Source organism: Haliotis cracherodii, unplaced genomic scaffold (genome assembly GCF_022045235.1).
Source record: "Haliotis cracherodii isolate W230 unplaced genomic scaffold, xgHalCrac1.p SCAF_1, whole genome shotgun sequence".
NCBI classification, from domain to species: domain Eukaryota; kingdom Metazoa; phylum Mollusca; class Gastropoda; order Lepetellida; family Haliotidae; genus Haliotis; species Haliotis cracherodii.
Window position 1 is genome coordinate 25,433,113 of NW_027266264.1, and position 22,965 is coordinate 25,456,077.

General features: G+C 42.2%; 1 protein-coding gene across 1 annotated transcript; it reads right to left on the reverse strand.

Moving 5' to 3' along the window:
- Positions 1-587: 587 nt before the first annotated feature.
- LOC139462422 (uncharacterized sodium-dependent transporter YocR-like) lies at positions 588-22,498 on the reverse strand. The gene is made up of 12 exons (XM_071244128.1): positions 22,452-22,498; positions 11,614-11,734; positions 10,229-10,412; positions 9,550-9,664; positions 8,731-8,932; positions 8,096-8,258; positions 7,483-7,617; positions 6,581-6,720; positions 5,524-5,615; positions 4,455-4,606; positions 3,304-3,433; positions 588-1,272 (listed from the first exon to the last, which is right to left on the reverse strand). The coding sequence occupies exons 1-12, from the start codon at positions 22,479-22,481 to the stop codon at positions 1,072-1,074; spliced, it is 1,665 nt and encodes a 554-aa protein (XP_071100229.1). The 5' UTR covers positions 22,482-22,498; the 3' UTR covers positions 588-1,071.
- Between the last annotated feature and the right edge of the window lie 467 nt (positions 22,499-22,965).

Consider the following 22,965-nt stretch of genomic DNA (forward strand, 5'->3'; position numbering starts at 1 on the left):
TATAAAGAAGATATCTTACTTAGCTCTTCCAGTGCACATATGACAAGGAGTAACTGGGATCGCCGATTCACGCATATATCTTATACTATGAGCATGACATGAATTTTTGTGTGTTTTTTGGTGTTGTTTAACGCCGCACTCAGCAATATTCCAGCTATATGACGGCGGTCTATAAATAATCGAGTCTGGACCAGACAATCCAGTGATTGACATCATGAGCATCTATCCACGCAATTGGGATACAGTGACATGCATCAACCAAGTCAGCGAGCCTGACCACCCGATCCCCTTAGTCGCCTCTTACGACAAGCATAGTCTCCTTTTACGAGAAACAGATAATTCAAAAGGCTGGGGATGTTTTGAAAATTATTTGTTCAGATGAACTGACTGATGAACCTATATAGTACCGCAGTGGGTGAATATCGGTTTCTGCCAGTGATTAATATCCAGGTAACAGAGTCAATGGTTGAAGCATGACTGACGTCCCACGCCGTACTGATACACAATGGCTGACGTTTACATCAAATAGTGCATACTGCGGGATACAGGATGCAGATGAAGATGAAGACTAAAGGATTGAAAACAGCAAAAGAAAAATGTTTATTGATAATCAATATGTACACAAGTGTTAAAACACAGTTGAAGTTTTCATTTTTCAACCAGTTTCTCTTTGCCAAGAAACATCAATTACAAAATAGACTTACATTAAAAGCATGGGAAGATAAATCAAGCTGAAAGGATTGATTCTTTGCAATATGTTTGATTTTATCGTCAAGGAAGCTTGGGGTGATCTGGTCGGGATAAAATGCCCATCCAAAATTATTTTTAAAAAGCTCAAACACGGAAAGGACAATATACCGTAATTCAGTTCAAATAACGAAGACAATGATGGATTGCACTGCCCATTCGAGTCGATTGCACAAAACCGGACCCCGTTTCGCAAGGCGACCATAACTTACGACAGTCGCAGGCCAAGATCACTTTGCGAACGGGGTCCTGGTCACTCTACCACAACATACATGGACATGAACGAATATACTTTAAGTATGAAGAGATTATGAAGAGCGTTCATCACAACTTGATGTCCTGGTATGTCTGTGAGGAATGCAGGTCCTTCTTGCTCACTGAACCATATTCCGGCTCTGATGCCGTGAGTGGTTCTAGATGACTCGTGTCCTGGAAGACCATGTAGGTCGAACTCTTCGACCATCTCGATACACATACTATGGCCACCACATTGCACAGGATTGTCAACATCATCAAGCCAAACCACTGAAAATAATGCAAGTGGAAACATTACGTTTCACATTAAGAATGGCTGCGGGCATGAGTTTGTGTTCACTGCGCAGCTCGAACTGTCGTATGTCGGGGGTCCTTTCACGACATGTCGTATCTGAACTTATCAAATACTGGACAGTGTTATGGATGCTAGAAACCAATCCGATAAATATGCAAATGAGGCCACCTGGCAGGAACTATGTTTAAATGGAAACCTCTGCATGTTCAATATATTATTGACTAATGTTCCCAATACGTTTTGATGCGGGTTACTGGTGTGTGTGATTCTGTGGACATGTGTGGTTGCAAAGTATTTTGCACTACATGATATATGGGGCGGTTCACTCAAACACAATATTCCTACGCGGCTTCTAAAGTTATTTCTTTGGGCGACATTAGGTCTGAATTGAACCTCGAATATTTAAAGAATGACATTATAGGATAAAGACATTATTGGACTTGTGTTTCCGTATCATAAACATCTCATATTAGGAATAGAAAGGCAAAAGGCAAAGGCTCGCTTAATGCAATTTGGTATTCCTAATATATGATATTAATACGGAAACATACTCAGTTAGTAATCTCTATATATCGCGATGCAGGCGCTTATCATAGACGGAAAGACAAATCGTCGTCATAGGTAGCTCTGTATCATACAGAATTAATTCCCATTGTACAATTCGCGCCCTTCTTCCGGAACAAGTGAGTGAGACTAGTGCCGCAACGAGCGTTACAACTATGATATATAACTTAGTATTGTTTTCTCGTAGATGAAATTTTTATGTGGTTAAACTATTTTAAATTAATTATTATTAATTACACTTTTTTGCAAAACCGTAAAGACGATGAGTGATTTCTCTGCAGACCTTTATTGTAAAATGAGTATTTGCGCGGAGGTGTAAAAGATAAAATAGCTGTGAAAATTGTTTGAGAAGATAACTTAAAATAAGTGAAAATTCTCTGAAACCATCCCATATCCTGTTAAAAACGCATCGTACAAATGCCGCCAAATGACATTCCGATAGGTCTTCTGGCACGTATACCTGTGGTCGACAGACCATCCTACACTGTGCTGAGGGCACTTGTTCTGAATAATGGTGGGGCACTGAACATTTTCAGACAGTGAGTGTTCACTAACCCCACCTATAACAATATTTCAAGGCGATCCGTACATTATCAAGCCTCGACCATCTCTAGTAATGCCCAAATGCCACCTCTACCAACTGGCACGTTGTTTCCCTAGCAACGGCTACGTGTTACTACTCATCTTCCCGGGGCAAGGGAGTTAGCTGACTGTAAAAGTCCAGTTTCCACCCTTGCCGACTTGGGCTGGAATTATGGAGTTACATTTTAGCTGGACTAACGAGTCTATGCATAGTCCAATCAGAATGGCGCAACGAAGTAGATATCCGGTTCGAAAACAATATGGTTTTCAACGTGCAGATTTCGATCAACTGCAGGATTTGCAAAGCATGTTTACCGCTAACAGGGCGTGGACAGATATTTTCCAAATCTTTCCATGTTTTAATCAAGGATCTGAAATGATTTGATGCACTTCGCGAGATAAAACCCGTTTTATTACAATATAGATCTTGATTATCGATCAGATCTTCTTGACTGGGTGCTGCCATTTTGAAGCTGTGCAAGTGATAAGAGAGATGGAATCTGATTGGTCAAAAGGAGGGACAGAAGGGACGTAACTCGTAATAGCTACGATTGAGCCACGAAATTCCAGGGTAGTTCGGCAAGGGTGGAAACTGGACTTTTGTAGTCACTTAACTATCTTGCCTCGGGAGAGGGTTGCCACTCTCAACTTTGACGTGTTCTTACCAACAACGCCCACGCACAATCTCAAAACGACATCCACGCACAGTCTCCAACATCGTCCACGCACAGTCCCCAACAACGCCCACGTACAATCTCCAACAACGCCCACGTACAATCTCCAACAACGCCCACGCACAATCTCCAACAACGACCACGTGAATCTCCAACAACGCCCACGCACAGTCTCCAACAACCTACCTGCACTACTGTGACAATGAAAGTTTCTCTTCCGAACTCATACCACTTCTCGCCATCTCCACTTGAGTTGGAGATGAGGTCAATAGCCCACCACACGATGAGCACAACGCCCTCTAACGGGGCGACAACCCTGAAGACAGAATCAGTGAGCGTGACTTTACGTGGCCTTTAACAATATTACAACAAATAACACCGCGGTGATAACCAAAATCTATTGGACTATGTGGGGGGAATTGAAACCAGGGTTTTTAGTGTGATGAACCACCGCGTTAACCACTAGGCTACCACACACCTTCAAAAACAAGCGACCATACAAACAAAGGTCAACTAAAATATATGTAGAGGACAGGTCTTGGACGCTTACCACCCTGGTGATATCCACGAGCACGGACAGGTGCTGGAAAAACTACAATGAGGGCGAATCTGGGATTCGAGCCCATGATAATAGGATTCTGGCACATCTAAGGGACGCTACTGCGCACAGCGAATTCCGACGCTTGTGTCCCCACGGCTCCCATGGACTGAACATACGAATAATAGTACCCTGCTGTGCTCTCATAATTATCCACTTTCTTCGGCCCACTTGACTATCCAGTCCCAGAGACAAGGTAGAAGGAAGTATCCTACTATTGTAAGTGTACACAAAAATATCTACTACACTATTCACACTATTTACTATCTCCGGCTCACTTGACTATCCAGTCCCAGAGACAAGGCAGTTTCCTACCCTACTGTAAGTATACAAACTATCTACTATCTACGGTTCACTTGACTATCCAGTCCCAGAGACAAGGCAGTTTCCTACCCTACTGTAAGTATAGAAACTATCTACTATCTACGGCTCACTTGACTATCCAGTCCCAGAGACAAGGCAGTTTCCTACCCTACTGTAAGTATACAAACTATCTACTATCTTCGGTTCACTTGACTATCCAGTCCCAGAGACAAGACAGTTTCTTACCCTACTGTAAGTATAGAAACTATCTACTATCTACGGCTCACTTGACTATCCACTCCCAGAGACAAGGCAGTTTCCTACCCTACTGTAAGTATACAAACTATCTACGGCTCATTTGACTATCCAGTCACAGAGACAAGGAAGTTTCCTACCCTACTGTAAGTATACAAACTATCTACTATCGTCGGCTCACTTGACTATCCAGTCCCAGACACAAGGCAGTTTCCAGTCCCCCACGCCGAAGTTGTTGACGACCTCTGTCCGGAACCGCTTCACGCCGTATATGATTACCATCGCTTGTAGCATCAGGCCGTTGATGACAAGAGCAAATCCCCACACAAAGTCCTGCAAGGGAAACATAATGTTTCTTAATACGTCACAAGGATCACTTACACAACCGCATGTCTGCTCTAATTGTCACAGATCCTTCTCCATACACATAGTAAAAACAATTCCTAGATATTGTACACAAAGAGTTTCAAATTATTATTATAGCAAAACATATCAGCCCTAACGAACATCAAATATGGATATTTGTTAATAAGAAGGGGAGTGATTTGAGCCCGGGGAGGCACTTGGGCTTACGAGGGTGAAATGCTCTGAGGCTGATCTCAGCCTTGGCTCAAAACACTCTGGAGTGATCTCAGTCACTTCAGCATTGACCCGTCATTCCAGAGTGATTTGAGCCGGGGATTGAGTTTAGCCTCCTTCACCGGCCTGAAAAGCTCCCTTATGTCCAGCAATATTGCAGCAGCTTCAGCCTTCGGTGACACGATTTTGGAGGTACAATCGAGCATGCTCTTTCTGCGAAGATTTCAAGGAGCGTCATGCGACTCTTGCTAAAAATCCGTTTGATCAAGGTTACAACATTCAAGGCCTCCGTAAAGCTTTAAAAACGTTCTATAGTAGACATGTGGAGGTCAATTCCAAATTTGACGCGTCAAAACGACCATAATGTCCGATGCAATTAAGTGTTTTGACTTGTACCATATGATTCCATGTTTTTAAGGTGAACACTTGACTTCCCTATGCGTGTGTTTGTGACAGGTGCAGGAGGGTCAGGATAAGTTCAACTATTCGCGAACGCCTGGTATTACCACTATTTGATAATGATTCATTAACACACGCTCATGATAAAGTCGGAATCGGACAATCAACCCAGCTTTCAGTAGAAATTTCATATGATTATTGAAATATTGTCGCCTTTATTGTTGTTCAAGCTTGTTGAAGCCCTTAAATGTTTTGAAAATCCTCGACGTTACCTGGTTTGTGAGAATGTCCAAGTTCAGCGCAGACATGAGCCCAATGAGGAACGTCACAGCCACTGTTAACGGGGTGCCGTATCGCCTCTTTACTAGAAACACACAGCCAGAATAGCATCTGTAGTGTCATAAGGAAAGCATCGGTCGACACATTAAAACTGCCTCCAGTGTGTTGCAAAACGAGCACATGTCTTGGTTGTTTCTCTGTGTTTGTAAGCGGCACGGGTGGCCCAGTCGTCTAAGGCGCCGCGATTCGCTGTGCAGAGTTGCGTCCCTTGGGCACGCCAGAAACCTATGATTGTTGGTTCGAATCCCGGTTCGCCCAAATAATGTTTCTAGGTTTGTCAGCACCATGCCCGTGCTCGTGGGTTTCACCGAAGTGGTAAACGTCCGAGACCTGCATCACTTCGGGCTTTCCTACCACATTAAGCCTTCGGAATATTGTTAAAAGCGGAGTTAAACCCAACTCACTCACTCACATTGTGTTTGTAAGCGGCAGAGTCTCAGCCCTTGTGCGCCGAGCACGTGGTTCAATAGTGACATGTCGCTTTGGTTTCATCAGGATCAGTGAAGTGCTATCGCGTCTTTATATTGTCTGGTCTACTATTACTTGATGTCTGGCCAACCTCGATTGTTTACTGGCCGACGTCGTATGGCGCTGTCGTATAACATATGTCGGGATATATAACTGATATGTCGGGATATATTGAACTCAAATGGCGGGATAGTTTAACTGATATGTTGGGATATAAAAACTGATATGTGGGGATATATATATAACTGATATGTCGGGATATAAAAACTAATATGTCGGGATATACATAGCTCATACATCTGGATATATAACTCATATGTCGGGATATATTTGTCTCAAATGTCGAGATATATATATAACTCATATGTCGGGATATAAAAACTGATATGTCGGGACATATATGACTGATATATTGGATATATAACTGATATGTCGGGATGTATAACATATGTCTGGATATAGAACTGATACGTTGGGATATATAACTGATATGTCGGGATATAAGCCCATGCTGGAACTTACATCCAAAGTCTTGCAGAGTATGTGTGAACAGCTCGATGTTCGATATAAGCGATGTAACTCCAGCGAAGGAGAGAGTCAGGAAAAAGAGGATGGACAATACTCTGCCAAATATTCCCACCGAGGAGAACAAAACTGGGATCCTGCAGATACACAAAACACCCGGATGAGAAGAAATCAACTCAGTACATACACATCAGTGAATAAATAAGTAACAATCATCAGATTTAAAAAAAAAAGTCAGTGATATATCATTACGAATCAGATGATATTATATCTGATAAAATTGCTGTGGTATGGACTTTTCAGACAACTGAATGAAAAGCAGACTGTAGTTTATCTCAAATATATTATGATATAAGTACCCTGGACCCATTCGTTTCCAGAGCTTCTTTATGAGTAGAATGATATACAGCTAAAAATAGCTGACCAATGAAATTGCTCTCATGTGCGAAAAAAGTCCCTCGCAAGACTATGACAGATGGAGATGATGACGTAACTACGCAAACGGAAGTTATGGCAGCGAATGGGTCTGGGTGAATGAGTGAGTGAGTGAGTGAGTGAGTGAGAGTGAAAATTATACGTCGCATCGGTAATATTTCAGCCGATGAGACAAATTAATCATTATACAAATATCCGTCGACAAGGGACAGTAAACTAGTAATGTAACTATCACATATTTGGGGAAAAACAAACCATGGCAAAAATAAGAAGACATAATAATTCCATATATCAAGACTTATCAATATAACAAGGCTATGAGCCACATACAACCAACCTAAGACCACTTTATTGGGGATCGAATGGGCCTCTTAATATAAAGGAGATCTGATACATGGGGTAATCGAAAATGGGAGAATGCGTCGACTAAAACACATTGACTGTCATGACTGTTGCTCACTAACCAGATAAAGGTGAGCCCAGTACTTCCGGGTCCACTGTCCTTGATGATGGCCACTATCTGGGACTGCGTCAGGGACGGCTGGGTGACGATGATGGCGGAGAACACGGTGGAGAACACGGTGATCCCGGATATCAGGCTGAATAAAAGTGAGTGAGTTAGTGGGTGAGTGGGTGAGTGGGTGAGTGAGTGAGTGAATTGGGTTGAACTTCGATTTGAAAAGAAACATGGAATGTGTTCCTGATACTGACAGCATCTACAACGCGATAAAATGGAATGATACATTCTCTCGATTTGCTGTCGTGGCCTGATTTCAGAAGTCGAGATAGCGGTATTGCGATTTTTTTCATCATGTACAAATGTTGAATTCTCGACTTTTGACAAAAGTGCAATGTTTAACACAAATCCGAAATTTTTTCTCGCACCTTTGGCATATTCAGCTAGTTTCCAAAGGTCGATATCGCAAAAATACATTATTCAGTATAAACCCAAACCCCAGCAACCATATCACATTCGGCTGGTACACCTGCACCTGGACATATGACATGGTAGACTGTGGTATTGCTGACTGCGTTGTAAGAGGTGAAAGGAACTGTAACAGTGTCGAAGTGCCGTACCTGACGAGGTTGTTGGCGGTGGGGATGAGGGTGCCGTATCGGACGATGCCGTTCTCCCTGGTCATGTAGGAGGAGTAGGGGATCATGAGCCCCGACCCAGCCCCGGTGTCGAAGGCGTTCTGGCTGAGGGCGTCCACCCAAACACGGGGGTCGCCAAAAGAGTCTGGAGTGTATGGAGCATATTTTTAATGTCACTGTAAATTCATTTAACTGTTTATAAGACTGCAAGACCTATTGTTAGAATGCTGGCCTATTTCCAGTTATTCTAACTGCGATCCTTCTCAGCGGTTTAACAGATGCCCCAAAACACGCTATGTTTGTGTTACTGAGGAGGAAAGAAAACTTTTGTTTTGGTAGGTTAGAAGATGGATTTTTCAGTATGCATTCAAGTGTCTTGGTCGCAAATATTTCCAAGGCAGATGAAGCAATGACTTGTCAGATGAACTCATTTTTAGTGAGGATGCAAAACCTTTCTTGTTAGGCAAAAATAATTACTTGGCAGTGGCACGCAGGTTTCCTGTTTATTGGGGACGTAAAACTAACCCCAGCGGTAAAAAATACCACTATTGGGGAGAGTGACTTCCTGCAAAGAAAAGGATTTCCGATAACATGTCTATTCACATATATTGTCATACCCCAGTTTGGCGTGAAGAGGTACTTGATGCCGATATCCGCGTACTTCCGTGTCAATGACCACACGAACGTGAACAGCAGGATCAGCAACAACACGGGGACGAGAAACATGTTGACCTTCTCTATAGTCTTGACCCCTTTCACCACGGACAGGCCAGCAATGACGATGGCGATCCCGTGAGTCAGTACCGGCCAAGCGCTTTTCTGTGTATAGTAGGGAGTTGGTGGGTCAGTGAATGAGTGAGTTGGTTTAGTGTAGCTTTGACAGTATTCCAGTTATAACATTGAGTGCAAGCTTAATGTGGGAGGAAAGCCCGAAGTGATGCAGGTTTCATCACATAGAAACATGATCAATCCATTAAGACGTCTCTTAAGGCACGACTAGGTTTTTTCACGGTTTTACGGAACGGTTACCGGTCAAGAATACGCGATCTACATCTTAAACCAATAACACGATGAATGATGAACACGAGGAACAAGACACGTTGTGCACGTACATTATAAGGTCAAGGTAACCTGTCAAATAGACATCGAATCCAAAGGTTTCATTGCGGGTACGCCATGTTATATACGGAACTGACTCCGAACGTAAACAATTCTGTGCAATAATATACACACACATTTAACAATCATTACAACTTATATGTTAAATTAAAAGCAAATCATTTCATAATCGATTTTAGTTGTGGTGATATGATTAATATTTGAAGCTTCTATATCTTGAGTAGTACCGTTAAACCTGTCATGTGTTGTTGTTATTATTATTATTATTATTATTATTAAGTTATAAGCGGAAGAGGCGGTCCGGGACATGTGGTTACCTCCGCGAAGTCGAGGAATATAGCCTGGGATTCCTCCACCTCAGTTGGCAGTTCGTGAAAGATGCAGTAGATGAAGTAGTAGAAGCACCATCCCAGAATCACGGAGTAGTAGCATCTGGAACATCAGTACATCATCCTCGATGTTCCAGGGTATAATATCTACTAACTATCATGATAAATACCTTAGACCAATTCACCATCAAAGGTTTGTTGCGGAAGAGACGTGATCCCCTTAATATAAGTATAACTCTAGCTCGTGATTTTAAACGATTGGACGGCGATTTTTAGCGTCATGTAATTTAAATCGGGTTCAAATTCGCTGTGATATAAATGTGTCCAGGGTATCTATCATAACAGAAAGAAGATATAATACCTTGGATACGCGATAATGTAAGCCATGTCGATACAAGTGAAGCAAGTATTATTTTTTAAATAAATGCAACTGGTAAGGAACATTTTACACACCATTAGGTCACGATAAATTGGGAAAAAATACGTTTCCTAAAATCGTGCGCGTCTTTCAGTTTTGCACGCACTGTTTTTAGGGCGATCAATATGTTATGGTCTTAGATCTGTGAATGTCATGGGTGTCTTCAAAAGACATTTTACGACACGTTAGTGCTTTCGTAAGGGCTGTTCCGCCAGGAAATACCAAGGAATGTCAGTGTTGGTGTCTTACGAGATCATGAAGGAAACGATGGTAATCCACGCCCCACACCATGCCGCCTTGTTCCCCACGAACTGACGGAACGAGTCCACCACTGCCTTCTGGGTGTATCGGCCCGTGCCGTATTCGATCAGAAGCATCGGTATCGACCAGAACATGAGGAAGAAGAACCACACCAAGAGGAAGACGAGACCTCCTGGAAGACAAGACACACATCGGTTGGTCATAGACAGTTTGGCACAGTGGGTGGTGGCAAGCATTGTCATTTCTCGGTAGATCCAAATCATTCTTTATGGGATTTAACTGAGACTAAATGTAGGGTGATTAAACAGTATTTTATTAAATTCATTATACCATACTTATTAGATATGAGAGTAATAATATCTGTGTGATGTTTCACATTTGTGACAGAACAAAATGACTTGGGAACACATTGGAGTCATCTTCGAGCGATGTAGTTTGATGTAGGGGGATGTCTGAAGAGATGCACATCTTAGACGTTTATCACTTGATTAAGTGAAAGAATGAGTATGGTTTTACTCCGCGTTGAGCAATATTCTAGCAATACCACGGCGGGGGACAGCATAAATGGGTTGCACACCATGTGGGGGAATCGAACCCGGGTTTTCGGCGTGACGAGCGAACGCTTTAACCACAATGCTACCCTACCGCCCCATTTTGATGAAGCCGATGAGCTATGGCATGGAGTTGGGAAACGAATTATCGTTATTAGAGGAATTCGAAAACGATAATATGATCCTATTTCTACCCAGGGACGTAACTTTGTACAGAGAATTGCGTGTCCAGAAATAACCTCGGTACAACAGTGTATAGACGTCGTGGAGGTATGCAAGCTCCTCACAGCGATAGCCCGTTCGCGGAGCTCTCTATACTATCGCTGCCACCAGTCAAAACTCCCCACTGTGATAGGTGGCCCAAACCATGCTTAGGGTTGAACTCGCGATCGAATGACCGTTATGTTTACACACAAGTGCCGACTGCCGTGACGCCGAATTACTAAGTTACTTTCTTTTTTTGTCAATTTGAATTTCTATTTGATTATCAAGTTGGTTGATTTCCCGTTATTCTGCAATTTCGAACCAATCTGATTATACAAACAACAAAGTAAATTCATCTGGAAAACATGGTCAGTCGTAAACCTTTTCAAAATGAAATATAATGGCATCCCCAAAGACATAAACAAAAGTATAAACGTTACTACGTTTGGGGTTAGAGTGCAAATTTCAAGATTCTTGTAATGGCCGCGCCCATACTGGTGGCAGCGATGTAACCGAGAGTGTAACGAAGGTGTCACGCGCTGGGAAGGAGCTTGGGAGGTATGATATTGTGTATGTATGCTGACGTATCTGACACAGGATATGACATCGCCTACTCACCCTCATCTCTGCTGTTGGTGGCTACTATCCGGGGGAACCTCCAGATGTTGCCTGTCCCCACCATGCATCCCAGGCAGGAGCAGATGAGGCCCAGCTTCGAGGAGAAGTGGGGTCGGTCACCCTGAAGAAACAACACTTGGACAGTGGGACAAGGAGATGTTTGCAAGTAAGCTTTGAAAGCATGTGTTCATGTTGTTTCACATACATGCATAGATGGACTGGAACTAGCGACATTTAAAACTACCATGTGTCCAAAAGGATGCGTAGGAAAAAAGACAGCATAACTTCCTTCATGTTATTGGGATGTTATCGGGGTCGGTTTTCCGAGTGCTTGGTCGGCGTTTTCCCGAGCGGTTGGTCGTCGTTTTCCCGAGCGGTTGAGCGTCGTTTTCCGAGTGCTTGGTCGTCGTTTTTCGGAGCGTTTGAGCGTCGTTTCCTCGGGCATTTGAGCATCATTTTTCCGATAGCTTGGTCGTCGTTTTCCCGAGCGTTTGAGAGTCGTTTTCACAGGCGTCTGAGCATCCACGGGATTTACTCAACGTCCACTATATATACTCAAAACGTGTAACCACGAAACAACATCGCAACGAATAGCTGGCTATATACCTCAGGAATATGAAGTTTTGTTTGTATAATACTTAGTCACGACTCCCACGTGTGATAGGGATACTTTAGCTACCATGATGACAGATAGTAACGTGTATATTCATTATGCGCCAAATCTACACCCAAATCCACTTAATTTTCAAAGTGAGCCGTCATTACCCTAGTCAATGGATCAGTGTGCACTTGATTTGTATTCCCAGCTTCTTAAGGAGTATACAACACAAGCTGCCTGTGAGACTCTAGAAGGTTTAACGGTCATTACCATTTAATCCGACCGGGTCAGGGCTTGAAAAATACCATTGCCCGACGCCCGTGCCAAGTAAGGTTTAGATGTCGGGCGTGTAATATACGTTTTCTAGCATGCCCGTGGACAAGTAGAGCACACAAAATGAACTGGGTCAAGTTTCACGCGAATGTAATCATGTGATCATGTTACGGTATTTGATTGGCTAATATTTTGTTAGTGTCCCAGACTGACAATGTAATTTGCATACAGCTACGCCAGTCAACCAATGGGATTAATACATTTTGATGTCAGGCAGGTCAACAACGAGAACAAGGCTCGTTTCATTGTTAAATCGTAGTAACACTTCCATATATGGCACATGTTTCTTGGAAATGGAATTTCTTGGAAATTGTAACGCGAGGTTGAAACATTTTCCGACTTTAGATGCTTCGTTAGGTCTAGCTTTGATGAAATATAATTTTGTCGAACTACAACAAACGGGACTTTTAACGAGTGAAAGTATGGCATTTATTTAATATGTGTTTCTTTTCGTTGTCAACTAAAGTTCATTCGAGGCGCTGACCGTGGTTGCTGTAAATAACGGCGAGTTGTGCGAATCTATCGACCCCTTTACGCACGATTTCGGCAAAATTGATCTAAACTGTATTGAATGAAATTTTAAATAAAAAAAATAAAATATGCTACAAACATATGTCAAGGTACAAACGTGTTTTTTTTATAACCAGATAGTAATGATAGGATTTAATTGCGGAATTTGTTGATTGGTATTTCCGGTGTTGCGTGCAGGTGGTAATGTTTTTGCGATGGGGAAATGACATTGTGTCAGTGACTTGAGTTTACTAAAAGTGTATATAAGTTTTGGGAACCACGTGTTACCGAACACAATAACCGAGTTAGCGCTATATTGAAGAGTGCAATAGCGAGGGATCACTGTAGTAAATCTGTTGTTTCAAATGAGTAAGCTAGTAAAGGACACAGTAGCCTCCATTTGCCTCATTAGCACCCAGAGGGGTATCTGCAATAACAATTTATGTTGCCAGTACCGCACATGGCCGATCATGTCTCAGCGGTCTATTTCAAGCTCTTTGGCGGTGGGGACGAACTTAAAAGGAAGGCAGAGGGAAATTCCGAAAGTTGTATATCGGCAAAGAATAAGAAGTATGACGAATGTAAACGAAAACGAACATTCATCGCTGGGTGGAAAGACCAGTTTCCCTGGGTTGCGTATGATGACACAGCGAATGTCATGAAGTGCACCATTTGTTCCAAGTATCCAAAAATACACGCTTGCAATCGTAAGAGAACGTTTATTGATGGATGTTCAAATTTCAGAATTTTATTCTCAGTCCTGCAGCAGTAACATTTTACTGAATTTATTAGCTTGATTTTGGGCTAGTACATTTTAAAATAGGGCAAGGGAGAATGTTGGTCATACTTGCCCTTGGTCAAGTAACATTTTTAATAATTTTTCAACCCCTGCGGCTACCCATTCACTGCTGGATGAACAGAGGTATATTTCGTTTAACGTCACTTGCCTAAGGAGAGATCACCTGTCCTTCAGTTTTGGGCAGTTCGCGAAACACTGGTCAACTGTTCTCCGCTACCAACGTTGCAGAACTTCACCTGAATTGTGACCCGTGTGCTGTACACAGGACCATGTGCCACCATGAACGGAAAAGGTATTCTTTAGTTGACTATTATGACGAAATAAAAGACCCGTAAAGATCCGGGGTAGAATAATTCTTCAGCAACCCATGTTTGCCATAAAAGGCGACTGCTTGTCTTAAGAGGCTCGTTGACTTGGTTGATGCATGTCATCGATCCGAATTGCGTGGATTGATGCTCATGATATCAATCACTGGATTGTCTGGCCCAGACTCGATTATTTACAAACCGTCGTCATATAGCTGTAATGTTGCTGAGTGCGGCGTTAAACAGCACACAAACAAACAAACAATCTGATGTCCGAGACCTCAGAATGTGACAAATATCAAGGTGAGGTGAGGTGAGGTGAGGTGAGGTGAGGTGAGGTGAGGTGAAATGGGGTTTCTAGTCGCATTCAAGATTGCTGCACTTACATAGCAAAGTGCATGCACGTATGTGTATTTGGCTGCTTGTATTAGTCCGGACTAATACCTATTTTCTCGTGCTGGCCCTCTGAGATACCATGCCGCAGTTTAACATGAATACCCGACTCAGACACAGCAAACTGACTCCGAGCCGATCAGGCAGGTTAACAACAAGTACCATCTTTTAACGTCTCTTGGTATGACGCGGTCGGGTATCGGCTCTCCAAGCAGACGCTCTACCACTTGACCACGGAGGTTGTTTTATAAAGGACAAACGTTGTGGTTGGCAGTACATTATAAGCGATGGCCGGAATAAGAAAGAGCTTTCTGGAAGGATTTTATGAACGCATCCTCGTAGGCTGCCAGAGAACAAACATACAACAACAAAAACTAATTTAGATTTGTCGAATCAAGTGTGCATTTTCAATTGGGTGAGAGGACGTGTGCTGTTCGAGGTAATACAATACGGTTGGTCGGATATCGTAATGAAATAATGAACTGACCATTCACTGTTAGATTTAATATTTGCCAACCACTCGGCCTCGTCCCAATAAATGTCAGCTGGGGACAGCTGGTCTCATTGTTTGTTTGTTGTTTAACGTTGCACGCAGCAATATCCAAGCCATTTGACGGTGGTCGTATTGTTCAGCATGGAATGGGTACCTGGTGTTTATACAGTCTGTACCAATTTCCGTAGATGAGCTTGTTAAATAAGTTTTGAATTAATTTACGATTCGTATAAAATGAAGTTATACCTGCCGGCAAAAAGAAAATATAAACTTAAAGCTTACAAACTGGATTTGACCCAATACTTACAAACGTTATAGGCGTTACTAGGCTGAAAACAATCGCATTAACACTGCAAACTTAAGGTCTAAGACAAAACTACAGTAAACTACGGTTATAACGAACTCAAAGGGACCACTAATTTTAGTTCGGTGTAACCGTAGTTCGTTATAAGCATATATACAGCAAATGGCCGGAGCTAAAAATAAATTCGTTATATCCATTAATTCTTTATAAGCATGTGCGTTATACACACAGTAATTCAATACCCACGAATTACCATTTCTTGTTTGTCTGAATTCTTAGCCACCATTAAACATGGGTGTACACCTTCCTTTACCCCTCTGTTTATCTCTAATCACCTCGTGCTGATTCCGGGTAAGATTAGGTCCCCGCCAATCCATGGTTAGAGAAGACTCTGTGGATTGGGTGGTCAGTGTCAGGGACGCGTGTCATCACAATATCAATTGTTTGTCTGTATGGTCCAGTCTGGATTATTCACAGGCCGCCGTCATAGTGCTGGTATATGGCTGATTGCGGCGTCACATAAACACACATATCTCACAAGGTTTTGGTGATTCTGATGTAAGTCAGTCAGTATGTGTACCTGTGAAACGTGTCCTGTGTATAGTGAGTGAGTGAGTGAGTGAGTGAGGTTTTACGCCGCTTTTAGCAATATTCCAGCAATATCACGGCGGGGGACACCAGAACTGGGCTTCACACATTGTACCCATGTCGGGAATCGAACCCGGGTCTTCGGCGTGACGAGCTAACGCTTTAACCACTAGGCTACCCGACCGCCCTGTCCTGTGTATAGATGTATGTACACGTATATAGATGTGACCGCTACAATAGACACTGTTGTCCCTATCAAACTCTTCAAGCGACAGGGAACAGTTAATGTAATTTAAAGTTTCGGGGTAGTTTATTGTGAGAGACATTGCTGGTATAAAACTATGGTTCACGTTATGTGATTGCATGATGCTTGCATGATGCGTCTTCAGGAGGTCTGTGGAGATCATAGTTCCAGTTTGAAACTTCTGTGGAGATCATGGTGCCAGTTGGAAATTTCTGTGGAGATCATGGTGCCAGTTTGAAACTTCTGTGGAGATCATGGTGCCAGTTGGAAACCTCTGTGGAGATCATGGTGCCAGTTGGAAATTTCTGTGGAGATCATGGTGCCAGTTGGAAATTTCTGTGGAGATCATGGTGCCAGTTGGAAACTTCTGTGGAGATCATGGTGCCAGTTGGAAACTTCTGTGGAGATCATGGTGCAAGTTCAAAACTTCTGTGGAGATCATGGTTCTAGTTGGAAACTTCTGTGGAGATCATGGTGCCAGTTGGAAACTTCTGTGGAGATCATGGTGCCAGTTGGAAACTTCTGTGGAGATCATGGTGCCAGTTGGAAACTTCTGTGGAGATCATGGTGCCAGTTGGAGATTTCTGTGGAGATCATGGTGCCATTGTGAAACTTCTGTGGAGATCATGGTGCCAATGTGTAATTTCTGTGGAGATCGTGGTGCCAGTGTGAAACTTCTGTGGAGATCATGGTGCCTGACACGTCTGTGGATGATAAGGTGGTGCCTGTTTAACATGTTGGTAATTTCCGTGTGATTGGTATGTGAATAGAGAGATGCCTGTTGGACATGCAGTAATAGTTCTGCAGTATGACATGCTCGAAGCGCACACTTGAAAGTTTGTAGCGAAAGGCTTGGGGGAAGAGATGAGATATGGAAACGTCCAACTTTATGGATAACAACATCTGGTTTATTGCACCAAGCGACGTTTCGATGTTGATTATTACACCGTTATCACCCCAGCTTGATTACGGTGTATATCCTCACCATTTTCTAGAATTCCAATCGAAAAGAAGAGACGAGACTCAAGATGTTAACGTAGAAAAGTTCAAATGGAAGCTGATTCCATGTATCTATTTGATATTTGGTTTATATGCCTACAGATGTTTGGATGCTATTCCTGGGTCTATATCAAATTTAAACTTATTTAGTTTTTGATAACTAATGGGTTTTTTTCAAACGACGGTTCATGTGTTACAGAAGGAAATGAGGGCGGTTGCCGCTGTGCGTATCTCTGACCTTCGGGTATCAGTTATCTTGGTTGGCCAAGAAAAAAATCTAGCACCAAACTCAGTTAATGATATCTGCCTAGGTCACTCTTGATATCACTAGAATCAGTCTTCAATACTAACATGGACATATGTGAGGTCTCCACGATACGGGACAAAGCTATCTAACATCATCACGACCTTCACCTTCACTTGACACTCGTGGGCAATGGTTATACCTGGGTAAAACTTTCATGTATCTATAAAGCGTCGTTCGACGGTCTGCCACTTTAACCACCGAATTCTCACAAGAATCTCTGAGTTAAAGAGTGATTGAATATTGTTTTCCCCTTTAGCAATATGCTAGCAATATCAGGGTGGGGAACATCAGAGATGGGCTTCACACGTTGTACCCATGTGGGGAATCAAACGCGGGACTTCGACGTGAACGAATGCTTTAACCACTTAGCTACCCCACCGCCCCTTTGAGGCAAAGAAGCCGTAAACTCTCCGTCCCATCACCCTGACCGGCATGTCTATCCGACCGTGGACGGCTGCATTCCTCACTGACGGCTGGAGTGACTGACATCACATTCGGACAGATAACACTACTTTACACACAAGTTAGTGTGGGCCCACATACTGCAAGGTCATTGTCTTATGACCGGCGCTGACGTATGTGATATCGGTGTAGATAGTAGCACAATATAAAGAGAAAGATATATTTACCAACGGCCTCAATGATTATGATCCATCCCTTGCAATAAAGATGATTACGTAGGATAAGGGCCACATAATATACACTTAAAAAGTAGGGGGCCGTGAAATACAAATGTTAATGCCAAGTATTAGAACAAAGATAAATGCTGACGACAAACATCCTATGCAAGAACGTGTATGTCTGTAAAACACCAAAACACGTACTATCGTTTGCACGTGCAGCACGCAGTAGCGTTACACTCATGCGTAGAGTGTCATTCCTGGGTTTGACGCTTTCAAGGAAGGTCGATTAATCTCTGTGGATCTCTGCTTTTCATTCATTGTTTATTTATGATCTAGCGATGCGACGTGGGTACAGGCTCTTGGCATGCTGGAAACAGAAGTCAACAGGTGGCCAACAGGTTCAACGTCTCACTGTAAATAGCAGACTATGGAACAGGTACCAAGAAACTCAAAATAATGTCGATCGACCCCGTTCAGGGGGTCCAAGGTCAACGACAAGTGTACAGGATTGATTGATCCGAACCCAGGCTCTATGACGTCGAGCTCAAACGGCGCATCAAATTGCTGCATCTTTCCTTCTTTCATCAGGCTACTGGAGTACGAGATACGAGTCAGACGAATAGAAATCGTCTATATGCAGCTTATTCCAAGCTCGACGGCCATGCTGTGCTGCCCCTTGCAAATCGTCATATTCCCCACAGGCCTCAATGGTGTACATAACGTCGAAACTGGGGCAATCGTCGCTTGTCAGTGTCTGGCGACTTCGAAATGAACGTCAACCCAATGTCAGCTTTGGCGGAGGATCGATTATGGTGTGGGGTGGCATGACTATGACCGACCAATCCCTACTCCATTTTGTGCAAGGAAGGGTCTCTGGACACTACTATCGGAACAACACACTGACACCCTTTGCTGTCCCGTTTGCGAGGCATGTGTGTCAACGTTTGGTCTTTCAGGACCGCAACTACCGTGTTCCTGTGCACGAATCTTCAATGTTCACCTCCTGCAGCACAACATTCACAGATTTCCATGACCAACAATGAGCCCAGACCTTGCCCCCACTGTCTGGCACGTGATGGGGAGACGTGTACGTCAACGTCATAGGCCGCCGACCACGTTGGCAGAACGTGGCCAGGCGCTGCAAGAGGAGTGGAACAGACTCCCTCAAATCAGTATGTTTCGTCGAGCGAATGAACGTTTGATATATCGTGGCGGTATTACGCACTACTGATCCAAAAATGTCAAGTTTGAAATTTTCCATCTTCCCTATCGTCAATCAAGATCGTTGGCGGTCATAACATCTACTGTCATACTTCACTCCCGGTTGTAATGTGTTCCCAATTCGTTCACTATCATCATACGACTATTACTAGAAACCAATATCTCTTATCTTTTAAGTTATTTCCCGATTATAACCCTTCCCTTTTTAAGAGATCAGCGTTTCGTATTTCATGTGTATCCGCAAGTCACTGTATCACAGCACTGGTCTTCCGAGGTCACAGTTACAACAAGAGTTACTACGAATTAATTGTTTGATAGGCATTATTTCAAAATTGACGGATGACAAAGTAGACACAATTCATAAATAACAACTTCTATAATTACTGTACTGTTTCGGTATAGATCCTTATACCGTTGCCAATACCGTTGCCCTTGCTTGACAGCGGGATGTGATTTAATTAGAGAAGTTGTGATCATAAATTGTGTCTACTTTGTCAAGAGTTACTACGCTATTCCTACTTCTTGTATATCCGAGAAGAACTGTCTCCCAGTTTTATTCTATTCATATCGTTCATACATGCGTTATTCGTTATATTTTTACCCATAGTCCTTTTTTCTGTGAAAAATTAGAAAAAAGTGGAATGTGACATCTTATGTGGGAATATCAGCTGTTTCCCTATTATTAGATCAAGGTCACATAATATTGTTTGTGACGTCATCTACAATGGATGACGACATCTTCAATTATTTGTGACAGCGCTTTTATGACGTCAGGTTACGATTATTTTCTTCGCAAACAACGAAAACAATGCGAAAAATGGAACACACTAGCCAATCAGTGTGAAGCAAAAATGCTCGGTGAGAATTACTGAAGATAATTTCATCACTATCAAAGCTCTAATAAATAATACATCAACAGTACATCAATCCCAGCAGCTGCATTCATCACATAGTGTACTTGTTATGGTAGCGGGTTATCATTGATAACGTAGAATTATTTGGTTTTCACGTTGGGCTTAAATTAAGTCGTAGGGTGAAGGTGCAAGCTCTCCTCGCGTGGCCTGGTCGCATCTGGTCTCAGTGTAATTACCGCGAAGCATCCAGTGTTGAAACCAATTTGTTTGTGTACTAAAAACTGTGGTAAAATAAGAATGAACTATTGTCTGTCAGTCATTGTAACAGTAGCAATATACATTCGCCAATATTGACAAGCATGATAGCATCACGTACAGCACATTGTATGTTCCTTACATGAAACAGATTTGAGAGAGTTTAATATTCAATTGTGTTCATGGTATATGTCCTCATACTGGCATAAGTGAACGCAGTAATACCATAAGTTAGTGACGCAGTAATACCATAAGTTAGTGACGCAGTAATACCATAAGTTAGTGGAGGTTTCACATCATACCTCGGAATCTACAAACCCCTCCCCTACAAATCCACCCTGCCCAGTCATTAATGTTGGAATGTTGTCAAGCTAACCTTCCCCATGTGGACCGTTTCTTGCTGATGACATAAAGTGTCTTGCTCAACAGTTGATAGGGATATGGACGTTATTTAGGAAATAAACGACGAGTGGGAGTTGTTAATCGTACAATAAAACACCGCAGGGAGAATAAACCATGAGGGGTGCAGTTTATTTTCCAATGCAGATAAACGAAGAACGATCGCATCCAAAAGCGGGAGAGATGTGACAATCGGTACAGGTAACCGACATGAGGAATGTGAAAATATGCTGGAAATACCCAGCAGTGCATAAAATGGACTTGTCCGACATTGCCGAGGTCGGATTTTATTGAGGGAGTCATCATTATTAAAATACGGGTAAATATTTAGAAAGCTTGACAATGTACATTTTATCTTCATCCTCAAAGAGGCTGTGCATGTTTGCAGTGTTTGTACACAGAAGATAGATTCATGTGTTAAACAAGGTAGTCCACATCATCTGCGTGGCATTATTAACTCTCATTTACCAATACATCTGTATGATCAGTCACTTTGGGCATAGAATATTCTTTAAAATGCAAAGGACATGTACGAGTTCTGTGTCTTACTTAAGAAATAAACGGATCGAGGTCGTTATTTACCGTACAATAAAACACTGCAGAGAGAATAAACCACGAGGGGCTGCGCCCCTCGTGGTTTATTCTCTCTTCAGTGTTTTATTGTATGATAAACAACAGCCATTCGTCGTTTATTTCTTAAGTAAGACACAGAACGTGTACATGTCCTTTGCATTTTAAAGAATATTCCTGCCCAAAGTGACAATGGTCATACAGATGTATTGGTAAATGAGAGTTAATAATGCCACGCAGATGATGTGGACTACCTTGTTTAACACATGAATCTGTCTTCTGTGTACAAACACTCCAGGATATCGGGATGACGCCTATCTTAATGTATAGAAATGTAAAACACAATCTCACTAGTTACCACACATTTCCCCTTAACGAGTGTAAACACAAATACAGATATTTCAGTTTGAAACTTGACATAAAGATTTAAATGTACATTAAACATATTTCAGAAAGGATATTTGGTCAAATCTTGAGCCAAAATAATCATAAAAAATCAAAGGATAAAAATATTTATAAAACGACATGATATCAAGGTTACACTTCCTACGAGGAAACATTATTTACATGTACAAGGATATTTGCGATAGACAGTGACAAATAACGTTTCATAGCATTACCTACTCCCTAAATCTCATTCCGTTTTAGCTGAATGTCGCAAAATGACCGCAAATTGACCGCAATAATTCCATGTCACTCGCCCATATAAAAGATAGCAAATTACATTTTTTAACGCTTATTGGTGTTAGATTTACAATGACATTACATTGCACAATTGTTGCATCTTATCTCCAAACAGTAAACATGTAATGCAATATGAGACAACAACACTGTATCAGTGTGAGAAGATATCCCGTATACAAACATTCCACACGGCCATTGTAACGTGGTTTGACTGTAGTAAACAGGTAAGTTTCCTAACCACTACGTTTTTTTTGACAATCTAACCGAGCAACTGTGTACTTTAAGCAACAGTTGGACGTCGTTTTAGGAAGTTGTGAAACACAGTAAGCGTTGATGATTGACCTGATATGTTTACGTACCTGTTCTTTGACATCCTTACCGCCTGCCATCAGAAATGAAATGTGTGGTCATGTGATCATCACATTCGGTCACATGATCAGTAACGTGACTTGCACGCGAGGCCAGCCTTGATAGAAAGATAATGTTTCATTTTTTAGTGATGTATGCAGATGTTTATGAAGATGAGTTCAGTGAATATTCAGGCGTATTGACACATATTGGTGAATGGGTCAGGAAAAAACTCTTTTCACTATCGTTACATGGGAGGTAACTCGTGTAGGCCTCTTTGTCCAACATCAGTAACGCCTGGCCATTCGTCACCACTCGCCCCTTTCCGTAACCTGCAAGAAGACTCGTTCCCCTATCGATGAATGTTATGTGCGAAAATACGACAAACCAATCAGAATGCGCGTATGATTTCAAGTTCTTCGTTAAAGAATCCCTCAGAAATATTTTGTGATTTTACATGTGTCTTGCATCTAAAAAAATATACCCAAGACACAGTTAATTGTGTTCAATCATATTGTTTAATTC

What these genes read in the sequence shown, in the direction of transcription:
- LOC139462422 (XM_071244128.1), bottom strand. Translation starts at nt 22,481, where the DNA reads ATGGCAGGCGGTAAGGATGTCAAAGAACAG. An exon ending in TACTCTGCAAGACTTTGGAT is followed by an intron (nt 5,616 to 6,580) that starts GTAAGTTCCAGC and finishes GTGTGTTTCTAG; the next exon opens with TAAAGAGGCGATACGGCACC. An exon ending in TGGACATTCTCACAAACCAG is followed by an intron (nt 4,607 to 5,523) that starts GTAACGTCGAGG and finishes TTTCCCTTGCAG; the next exon opens with GACTTTGTGTGGGGATTTGC.